Genomic DNA, 12,407 nt, shown 5'->3' on the forward strand with positions numbered 1-12,407 from the left:
CAGGACACACCACAAGACGAGGGCAGCAGATGGCCAACAACAAGAACGGCTGAATGTTGGTTTGGTGAGTCACAACCCTAAGAAATAAAATATATGATCAAGAGATGTTTATGTTCTATGTTCAGAGATTCCACGTCTTTATACAGAGTTGTATATAGAGCAATGGGCTGGTGATATATGGACTAAAGCAAAACTGTGAACATTCAGCACGATCATTTTCTTCAGCTCTTTTTACATGGAACTGCGCACATTTTTGTTCAGTAACTTAAAACCAGATATTGATTTAGTATAAATGGATGATACACAAAGATTAAGGTAGTTATTTACATATAAAACATTTAGATTAGCTCATTATTTGGAGAAAGCATGGGAGATGAGAAAACAAGTTCTTTATTAAGATAAAATATAGATTCGTAAAATTTGCAAAATGTATGTTTCATTGTACAATTCATTTTTTACAAGAACACTGGTCATAGATTATGTTGCAATTTAATCTATTTTGTGTACCTACTTTTTCTTTTTGCTGATTTCTGTTAAACAATGACACTTGTTTTTTATTGTGATGGTGTCTTGTAAACCCATGTGAGATGGGCCAGAAATGACATGACACAGAAATAACTAATATAATAGTATTAATATTAATCATCAACCAAACCATCTCTGTGCCCATGATTTCTATTTCTATTTTTAGATACTTCAATCTCATTCCACCTTTATTTATGTGTCTTTTTCACTTTATCATCTGTATCTATCGCTGATTGTCTTCTTCAAACTACATTTATTTCTTTTCACCTGCCTTTCTACATCGATCTGCTTTAAATTGCTTCTATCTGTGTGTGCCTCCACTTACCTTTATCTCTAATCTCTTCTTTGTGTTTTTATTTACTCTATTTCCACCTTTTTCTGCCTCTACTTCCAAAGACCCAAGTCCAAGTGTCACAATTTACCTCAATCCATCTCTATGTGTTTTTACGTGACTGTCAAGTAGTTCCTGAGGTTTTGACCCCGAGCTTCAGTAAGCATTCTCCTCCCAAGCAATCCCATTTATCCATCTTTCTACAATTAAACTTTGATGCCGATTTGTTAGAATAAATAGGGAGTGGTGAATTATTTATGATTGGATTTAAAAACACTGAATCAAGCACACTCATGTATCCCAGCTCATGCACACTGCTGAAAACACCCATGCACAGATCAATAATAAATCACAAGGCAGCAAGAGGGAGGAAGAAGCGTTGAGCGAGGCATTTATAGTGCACTAGGATGGTAAATATAAAATATGGACACGCATACACACAGGCACTCAGAAATACATTTATTTAATTTGCAGTTTGATTCTTGCTGATGATTTATAAAGCCGACACATCACAGAAGCCTCGGTTGCTTAACAGAAAGGAGAAAAGAGGACAGACCGCTAATGTCTGAGGGAAACGAACGGCCTTCTGTTTGTCGAGCACAAAGGCAGTCTGGTTCAGCTTTAATCTGGCAGTGAGCAAAGATGCACACTCTCTTCTCTGTTTTTTTTCTCCTCAGCACAAAAATACACACTTGGATGCAGCCTCAGTCCCTTGCATCCCCTGCTCTTCATAATTCAATTAGCAGTACAATTGAGTTACTAATGATGATTCACTTTAACAGATCACTAATCAGAAAAACACAGAGGGGGAATAAAAGACAGAACAAAAATGCCTAGGTGTGTGGCATCTAGCAACCACTTTATTTTTCAAAATGAGGGAGAAAGACGTATTGTACATGGAGGCTGCTGCATCTTCAGCCCATGAAGCCTATTTAGACACACCTCTGATGGAAGCCTTCGCACTGATGTAAGACTACATCTGGGAAATGCAGAGTAATGGAGGATCGGCCTATCATGATTCTGGACAGCTCTCTTAAAACCAGTCACACTGAAAAGGGCTTTTCACGGCATGCTTTATCACACCATTTAGAAGCTCTTTGGCGACATTAAGCCAGAGGCAGCACTTCCCCCTCTGTTACCCTCCTCTCTTCACTTCAACTTCCCTCTCTTTGACTCTCTGTGAATCCTTTCTGGCTTCTAGTGTTTTTAAAATCAAATTCATTCCCACACATTTTCATTGTGATGGCCCTTGTGTGCGATTTGGCTCTGTCTCTCTCTCTCTCTCTCTCTCTTTCTCGGAGCTGGGTCACCTTGAAAGTCTCTCTCTCACCCTCTCAGATCAGTCACTTTGCTGATGAGTATTTGTGCTTCAGTCAGTTTTCCACCGGTGATGCAGGGAGATAGAAAGGGAGAGAGGGAGGGAGGGAGAATCTAATCGATACAATACGCCCAATCCTTGGAGACATGCAGTGTTTCTGGAGCAATGCACATTGCAGGTTTTGACTAAACTGACCACACATATTGCTATACTGCATGATGTCTGTATGAAGGCATAAACACCCACACCTTCTAAAAGACTGGAGGCAGTAGTTCAGCCTGTGGGGACTTGGCTTGGGAACTAAAGGGTCTCTGGTTCGAGTCTTCACATGAACCAAGTATGGAGTATGGACTGGCAGCTGGAGAGGTTCCACTTTACTTCCTGGGCACTGCTGAGGTGCCCTTGAACATATACCCACAGTCCTGTTACCTCGACGTTAACGCTGTTACCTCTGTCAGGACTGTTGCCATTGTAAGCGCCATTTGCTCTGATAGCACCATTAGATGCTAGCCACCATCATCCACCTCCATGCTGTGAGCCGTAAGCAGTTAATACCAGGACAGACTATGAATTATAGATGTGCTCTGAATGTCGCATACAACCCCTTTAAAGTGAAAGTTATCTACTTTGACCAAGGCTTTTTACTCTGTAACAAGAAATCCATCTACTCATCCATTTTTTATAACCACTCATCCTGTGAAGGGTCACAAGAATGACGTCAAACAGAGGCCCAACAGGATTAGGGGCCCCAGAGCACTTCAGGCATGCTTTAACACAATGCATGTTAAAGGAATAGTTCAACATTTTGAGACATACTTACACTTGCTTTCTTTCAGAAGTTAGATGAGAAGATCACTCTCATGTCTCCACAGTAAGTATGAAGCTGCAGACAGGTAGCTCAGCTTAGCACAAAGACTGGAGACAGGGGGAATACCCACCATATCATCCTCCATTTACTCCCCCACCATTTTATTCTCAGCCAGAAAGCAAAATAAGCATATTCACAAGATGTCAAACTAGTTCTTTAAAGACAACACCAGCTGATGCAAGCTATGATGCATGAGTTGTGTTTTGAAAAGCAACAAAAACTAGACAGATATTTGTTAAAATGACCTACTTTCAGGGAGCACACAAGCATGTGTGCACTTACTGTTATTTTTTATGTAGTGAATCCTATAATCAATACTGGTTTAACTGGTAATGATTGTGTTAGAAAAAAAGGATGAGGTGTTCAAACTAATGGGACAAGGGCAGGGTGGGTTAGGGCCCTTTGTGTTTGTGATGTTGGCAGATTTTGTGGGTGTGTGTAGCACTGACCGTTTGCTTTATGTCTGGGATGCCAATGCGAAACACCATCATGGCAATGTGGGCGTCCTCAGATGGCACTGAGCCGGTGCTGCGCTCTTTCAGCCTCCTCTGCTGCTGCTGCTGCTGCTGCTGTTGTATGTGATTGGCTGGTTGTTGGTGCGTGGGTCCAGGATTGGACGAATAGGGGTTCGTGGTGTGTCCAGGGTTCCCTGACCGCATCTGTCTGTCCCCGGCGGCTCGTCCAGCCAGTTTACCTGACTGTCTGTGTCCCTCACCCCTGCCGCCCCGCGACAGGCCACCTCGCCTGACCTCCTCCACCAACTCCTCCTCATCATCTTCCTCCTCCCCCTCCAGCTCACCATTCTCTTCCTCCTCCTGGTCCTCATCACGCTCGTCTTCTTCCATTTCTTCCTCCTCCTCTTCTTCCTCCTCTTCCTCGTCCTCTGCCCCTGGATAAAGATGTCGATTGTTTCCCAGCATCCTTTGTTGCTCCTCGTCGCTGGACAGGGGGCTGAACGGCATCGTCATGGCGATAGAGAGGACGGCACCTGTGGCAACACCATCATTCCCAGAGAGACACTGCAACAGGGGGAGAAGAGAGAAAAAGTGATCAGAACAGAGACAAAGATAAACTACAGAACAAGTTTGTTAGTATAAAGTTTCTTCCCAGGCTGGAGGTCTTCACACAACTCTGGTCTCTATGGGAACAGACTGCTGCAGTTACAGACATGCAGTAATTCTAACCTCACCGCACAATGACATACTATTCACACCTCATGTATAAATGAACCCATTGGTGCTGTTAATTTTTCAGCTTCCAGACTCTCACCATAAATTCAGACATCCTGCCTGTGCTGTTACACTCAGGATTTGCCTGCAGTTGATTGATCCTTCGGGAGATTTCTGTGTCTGACGCATGAAGCATATCAGTATTTCACTCTGAGCGACAGTACTATGGCATTTATCATTATACTATATTGGAATGTGCTCTTATAAAGAGCTCTTCTGTGACACCTTTGACTTCAGACGGCACTGCCACAAAGAATAGTATCTATGGTAGCACTGTCTACAAGTAGGTCTATAAAGAGCAGCATAATTGAGGTCCTAGTTACATCATTACCTAGAGAATAAAACCTTGGAATAAAGAAAGAATTCTTCTGTAGATATGAAAGACATCAGATAAAAGACTGATAATGACGTAAGCTGGTCTCGATGTCCATGTATCTTAGCCTTCTACACTATCCTGATGACGTAAGCTCAACATTCTGTATTGTTTGCTGTATCAGTCTGGACTCGCTGCCACCCTGCCTTGTATCCAGAAATTAAAATCTAGTTGACAACGTAAACAGGCAAACAGAACAGTAATAGCAGCCCCATTAAGCAAAAAGCCTAACTCTAACGTTAGTAGAGTAAACACAGCAATAAGTGAAGTTATTGAAGAAATACAGTCAATGACGACAATCAAACAAGAGCAAGAAAATGCAGAGTTTCTTGGAGGAAAACCTGTTTTCACTGTTCTTCCAAAGGTTTGATTTATCAACTGGCTCTGTTGGTTAAGAAGATTTTACCCAGTATAAGTCCACTGTTCATTGTTGTTTCTCCACTGATAGCACTAATGGAGGATAAATCATTGTGTTTTGGTGGCCTTCTCATCATTAGCTTGGTACAACCATCAGGCAATAATACATGGGACACGTATGTGCCCACATTTGAGCATGTCCATTATAATTAACTAAAGGTGCATTGCGCAACTCATCTCTATTTTTATATGGCTGGTCTATTTTTTCTTCTCTGCACATGGCTCCACAGCCCTCCAACAGATACAAACTACATAGAATTGTGTAAAAAATGAGCACATTCTGTTTTAAAGGATAAAAATGAATTCCTCACTGTACCAGAGGCCTTGCGAAGCAGCACAGCAACCTTAAACCTATTTTTACATTTCACATTGTAACAAATCAATCAAATCAACTCATCCTTTTCTTAAAACAACCCATTTAATTGATTCAGTAACAGTTAATATTGTCCACATTTCTGAACCCTCCATAACCAACTGCATTCTCACTTGGCAAAACTCAATATGCACAGTGAAGCTGTGGTGGCAACCACGTGTTACAAGGACGAAGTCTGTGTTACAGGTGAAAAACCCTGCTCCACTCCACCTTTGTGCTGCGTTGCATCTGCGCCCTGTGTATTTTGCTTGTTGCTTTTACGCAGGACATATTTTCATGACATTCATGAGTACAATTAAAATGTACTCATTTTGGACATACCAAAAGCTTGTTTAGTGACATCTTTAGCCTAAAAATATCAACTTTGCAACATAATCCTATAATGACAATTACAGGGATTGATTTTAATTACTCCACACCTTTTCCTCCAGTACTCCTGTCCTAATATAACCTCACTGCTGGGAAAACTGTAAAAAAAAAAAAAAAAAAAATAGAGAATCTAACAGTGCCGTTGGTCATGTACAGCATATTGTATTGTATGTTTTGCATGGTTGATTGAAATTAACAAAGATGTCAGACTTGTCTTGTTAGACTGAAGTTGCTGAGACCAATCAGCATCCTTGAACAATTGAAATGCCCAAAACAGTGTTTCAACCGAACAAAGCTACTTACTAATTCAGCTCCTTGAAGCTGTGTGAAAAAGCCAATAACATCATTCCCAGCAAACCAATATATCGGTCTAACTATCCACAGCAGACTATTCATCACTGCAAATCTCCTATACAGACACTCATAATGGACAACAGCTCTTCATGTGATAAACTATATACTCTTTTGCTCTTGCCATTGCCCCTGAGAGAGCCGAGAAGCCACTTCAGAGCATCAACGATGCAGCACTGCATTCGAGTGCAAGCTGAGCAAGATAACAGATCTGTCCCTGGTGGCTCCTGGTTGGCTCTGCGAGCTGTTTCAGGATTTTCAGCACCACTACATTCTGGACAGCTCCACACAGAACCAAACAGTAGAATAACAAACGGCGCTCAAATTCACACCAGAGGACTGAGCAATCAGCATAGAAGACATCTGATGTTGAAGTTACCGAGTTAAGCTTAAGTACAGTTTTTTACTACTCCTGTTGCAGATTAAAGTTCTGTACATACAAACATTTCAGAACTGAATGCACCAGTGATCTGAACACTATCAAAAAACAAGACTGTACAAAACTAGATTTTAATTGATGGCGTATCATCTAAACATTCATCTGGGGGGAAAAATCTGTTTCTAGTTGCTGTTTGTTTTCATTTTACTTCATATGAATATCAAGTACAGAATAATGAAGCAACTGAATGTGTGTGTCTGTGTGTGAGATGAGGCAGCTGAAAGACAGAGAAATCAGAGCATGTTGTGAAGGGGGGAAAAAAGTCTTGGATACATAATGTCAAGACTTTCCTCATGGGACACTTAGATAAAAGTACCAGCTGTCCAGTTTGACAGGAAACACAAAGGCAGAATAAAAGCTGAAGAGCCACAAGAAGATGAAAAAGAAAAGGGAAAGATGGACAACAGCACTTGGCACTTCCTTTCATGTCAATTAGGATGGTAATAAAACAAGTATTCCAGTGCTGGAAAGACAGTATTTTCATTAAACTGGGTTGTCTATGCAGTAGCAACAGTTTTTGAAATTGGTGCTGTATGACCAGAAAAAAACAGAAAAAGGGCTGTGGCATTTGCTTTTGCCCAATAGGTAGAAAACCTATAGCTACCAGAATGCACTACACCGCACCAAACCAGTAGGCTTAACACTCCTGCTGGTGGATGACAATGTGAGCTTGTCCATTTTTCCACAAGAGGTAATATGGCAGCTGGCTGGTAACAAACAATCTCAAATTGAAGTGTAACAGCGGCTTAAATATGTTTCTAAAGACATTTTAAGCAAGAAATAGGCATAACAGTGACAGAGTATTGGTTTATATTTGATCAGCGCTGCTAAGTTTGACCATTTGATCTGAGTTTGAGAAAGATAAGGAGAAGAGAGCTTCTATGCTGTTTGTGTCCTACGGGCAGGCATTCAAAAATGAGGAAATACAATCTGTAGTTCGAGCAACAGCCCCAGAGGCACTGAAAATCATTAAAAATCATTGAGATGAGCAGGAAGATCTGGACAATGTTTAGATGGAGGGACGTTTGCCTCAGTTCATTTACACATACTACTCATGTTGTTATAATACAAAGCTGGCTGGAAGTCTGCAAAGTTTCCCTTTAAGTCTTTAAAAATAAAAGCATGGCAATAACTGAAAATTATTACAACTTTCCAGGGACACTTTATCATATATCATTTATTTGATGCAAGTGGAGCAATATATACCTACTGTGTGCAATTTAGAGGGAATACCAAAGAAATGGAACCACTTTACAGAAAATTAGAATTATTGCCATAATCATTAACTTGTTCCAACAAAAGCACACTTTGAAGCCAGCATCTAAACATCTTGTTAAATTTGACAGGTGTTCTTCTGTTTGGAGAACATATATGTCAGTGCCGTCTCTCTTTCAATTTCTCCTCACTTCTAGCACAAACAAACACACTGAGTGCAGGGCTGTTTGTGACAAATACAGACTCTGGCGGCATTTCAGCCTCCAACTTTTGAAAGCCTATTAGCAGGCAAACTTCTGTTCACAGTCATGAACAAAGACGGAGACGGCAGACAAGTGTGTAGCAAACTGTAGAAGTTTAGCAGACACAACATCCAGATTGTATTACCCAACCAAGATAACCAAGGACAAATGATGAATCATTATTATTACTTCATAAGCATTATTGGTGCATTGACCTGTAAGCTGTATTTTAAATATTACTCATACTCCTGCACATTCACTTATGAGTTGTTAAATCCACATTAATATTTTATGATCTCAACCTATGTTTTTCATGTTAAATCTTTATGACTACCGTAGTGAATAGTAACTACTGGCATAAGATAAATGTAATGGAGCAAATTGTGCAGTATGTCAAAGTTGCACAAAATGAAAGCTCCTATGTATGCAAAATATACTTAATTACAGTATTTGAGTAATGTAAATTTAAGTATTAACTGGGCTTTTGTAATAAAGTTATGTTATAACGAGTTAAAGCTAGATAAATTGCATTTTTAAGCTTTGGAAAAGGTTAAAAAGCCTCTCTTAAATATCAATAAAAATTAATGAGGCCTCTTACATTAAGTTATTTCTAACAATTTAGAGGAGTGCTGGAGGTATGGAAGAAAAATGACAAAATTAAGCAAGTTGTGAGACTAAATAGAGAGCGTGAATAGACCACAGGGGAGGAGAAGAGGGCTGGAAACCAAATTGTTGGAGGGAATTGATGAACAAAAGAGACAAGGGCACAGAAACAAAGGCGGAGAGAGAGGGAGAAAGATGCAACGTTGGTACTGTCTTGTCAGAAAGCTGACCAACCAGGAAAGGAAACCTCCAGCAGATATGATAATAAATGGAAGTGAACAATCCATATTTTTGCATAGTGCTGAGTAATCAAAGATAGGGGAAACTACAGGGGAAGGAGAGGGAAGAGGACAAAGGGGGAGTCAGGTAAGGGGGTGTGATTAGCAAGAGAAAGGAGAAGAGTAACAGAGGGAGGAAATACAAATATAAAAGGTTGTTTAACAAAGGGGAGTGAAAGCGCATCACAAACAAAAAAAGCTAAAATGCTAAATGCTAACACATCGTAAACCCCTCTTCCACTAAAATTAGGAGGTGTACACAGGTTTTGCCTACAGTCGTGTACACAGCGCTCTAGTAGACGAGTATACCTTCTGGGGTCTTTTTTGTTTTGTTTTTTACTGGTGCGTCACGTTCAACATCACAGACTGGCCAGAAAACAGGTTAGTAAACAATAGAAAGCAGCACGGAGCACAGTGAAAATATTACAGTGGTTACAGCTTTTTTACATCTCTTATTCAGTCTCTCTTTCAAACTCGGTTGCCACAACGAAATCATCCGCCGCCACAGTTAGATTTTTCGAGCTGGACTGTTAATTCGGAGTGGCACTGAAACACACACACACACACATACACACACACACACACATATATATATACTGTATATACACACTGTTAGGTTATTCATAGCAAAGCATAGGCAGAGTTGAGCAGCAGAATTTCAGATGCATTAAAAGTGAAATTAAACCATTAATTCTGCTGGGCTTAAAACTTTGCTTTCACTTACAAACATCTGCAACCATCTCTTATCCATTGATCTGATCTAATCAGATGTGAATGTATCAAAAGATCAATTATCCACCATGCGAGTGACATTCAGTTGCAGAGGAGAAAAAGAACTCATGGAGAGCTCCACCTGCTGCACTGTATTCACAGACCTGCAAAAACGTTGCATAAGAGTGAGAGCTGGAAGATGGGAAACCCAGGCATTTAAAAGATGAGACCCCCACCAGGAACTGAATGTGTAAAAATATTTTCTAGGGAAAGAACAAAGGTTCACAGTATTAAGAATAATATTAGTAGGGGGAGTCAACCACAATGTTCCCTGCCCCCTCAGGGTCCTGAAGGGACAACAGACTGAAGTGAATCACCTTCTCAAAGAGCAAATGATACGCTGTGCTGAGATGGAGGAGGCGAGGATAGATGGCAGTGTAGAAGTGCACCATCATTGTCTTTGGCAGGTTGGACTTCATCAGCTGCCTCAGGAAGTAAATTCTCTTCTGTGCCTTTTATAATTTCATTTATATCATTTGCTAATTAGCAACAATGACAAATTACACCTGAGGCTGAAGGGAATGTCATTTGTTTCGCAGATCATAAACCATATGAGTGGAAAAATGAACTGATGCTGGCACAGAGAAAAGATTGCGGGATCATCTCCATTATTTAAGGTCATCATGAGGTGGTCATGAATGTGTGCACTAAGTTTCATGGGAAGACATTCAATAGCTGTCTAGATACTTTGCCTAAAAACACAATTGTAAACCTCACGTTGGTGCTACAGGAATACAGGGGGTTGCCAAAGTCATTACGATAGATCTTCCAAGGAAGCTAAATATCTTCACCTTATTTTATGGTAATCCACCCAAAAGTTGTATAGAAACCACAACTGTCAACATCATAGTGACACAACAGGAAAAAAAGAAAGAGGACGATGAAAGTTGATAGGAATTGTCCTCAAGGGACCATGAATGTCTGTACAAAATTTCATGTCAATCCAGTCAATAGTTGTTGAGATATTTCAGTTGGGACCAAAGTGATGGATGACCCAGCGACAGATAGACATTGCTCTCCACAGAGCCATGCCGCGAGCATGGCTGAAAATATGAGGGGCTAGCTAAGAGGAAAGAGGAGTACATCGCAAAGGGCAAAGTGCCAGAGAGACAAGAAAATGACATGCATAGCTGGAGGACAGTGAGTGATAGTGAGAGAAGGAGAGGGAGTATAGAAAGTACAGATATTGTGATGGAACAGGAAGACAAAAGAGCACTGAAGGAGAATAACGAGAAAAGGAGTTGAATGTGAGAGGTGGCTGTGAAATCAGAGGTGTGAACTCACTCTGGATGAGCGGTGAAGAGCAGGGAAGAGCAGAAGGCAGAAAGGATGAAGGTGGGGTCGTATCATGAAAGCAATGCCAACATTTTTTTGGTTGACGTTGCCAAAGCCAGAGCTTGTATTGATGTTCATCATTTTTGGACTCTGTCTGCATTTTCATGCCAAAAAATTGAAAGGAGTCCCTCTTTTTTGTAATATGTGTAGAAAAGGCTCTGAAATAGCATTTATAAGCACTGTAAGCCATAATGACTTTTTTATGATGAGGAGAACCTTAAAGCAGGCAAAAGAAGGTTTTATTGCAGGCTTTACAGACTGGCACCTTGAAGCTGTTGAGTAAAATCCACCCACACCACAGAGCAATCATCGACCTTCTGAAAGTGACTGGTGTGATGGACCTGTTCGTTACACATTCTTAGTTATCTATTCTTTTTTTTTTTTCAAGGTTGATTTTAGCAAGATATTGGCTGATCTTCAAGGATGGAGCAGAGAAAATGAATGTGGAGTTAAAAGGCTGAAAAAACTTTTGAGAGAATCACTCATCGTCAATTAAGCTGGAACAGGTCAGGACAGAGGGAGAATTATGAGAGAGGAAAAAGTGATAATCAGTTCCCAAGAGAAAAGTCATGACTCATACATAAAAGACCTTCATAATGAAAGCTCTGTGCATGTGAGTTTATGTGTGTCTCTGAGTGGAGATGAAGAGGGCGATGGAGCGATTAGATATTGCCTAATGCCAACAAGTGATAATCATCTCTCCCGCTTCATATCTCACTGTCATAAATCTTTATCTCTCTTTCACTCTCTATCATTTTCCTCGGAGAGCTGTGTCAGTTTCAGGTCGTGCCATTTACACTTTAAGTCAGGTCAGAAACTTAAAACTAAATTAACCCAGCTTACCCTCGCCTCGTCGAGCAATCAGAGATGTTCACTCCACGAGGGAAGTGAGAACACCCTGTATGAACAGCTGGCGAACTCAATCAATTTTCAAATTACAGATGTACCAGCTGCACAAAGGAAAGTGTACAAGATACTTTTAACATAATATTAATGAGATTCTAGCAGTCACTTATTGTCAATGTATAATATTTTGCACATGATTTTGTAATGCGTCTGTGATGTGTTTGGGTAGCCAGTTGTGCTCAATCTGCTTTGTTACCCAAATTACTGTATATCCCATACCTTCAAATAAAGTAAGAGACACAATCGGATATAGATTATACATTATGTCTCTTATGTACCAGGGCTGCATCTGACTTAGAGTTATGTCAGTCAAATGAGATTTGGCTGTTAAATACAAATATTCAACTATTCCTTTTATCCAAAAAGAGTTTGAAAATCTGAACAGGGTTTAGCGGAACATTATGTGTGACAGTAACATTCACGTAATGCAGTAAACAAGCTAACTACATTAACGAGGGGTCACA

The 12,407-nt window shown here is 40.4% G+C and overlaps 1 protein-coding gene across 1 annotated transcript in view; it reads right to left on the bottom strand.

Annotated features, from left to right (window-relative positions):
* The window catches only part of shank1 (SH3 and multiple ankyrin repeat domains 1), an 83,504-nt gene extending 79,494 nt beyond the window's left edge, over nt 1-4,010 (bottom strand). Inside the window, 1 exon segment of the mRNA XM_042505266.1 lies at nt 3,492-4,010. Within this exon segment, the coding sequence (XP_042361200.1) occupies nt 3,492-4,010 (519 nt within the window).
* Between the last annotated feature and the right edge of the window lie 8,397 nt (nt 4,011-12,407).

The sequence above is a fragment of the Plectropomus leopardus genome, chromosome 17 (assembly GCF_008729295.1).
Source record: "Plectropomus leopardus isolate mb chromosome 17, YSFRI_Pleo_2.0, whole genome shotgun sequence".
NCBI lineage: Eukaryota > Metazoa > Chordata > Actinopteri > Perciformes > Serranidae > Plectropomus > Plectropomus leopardus.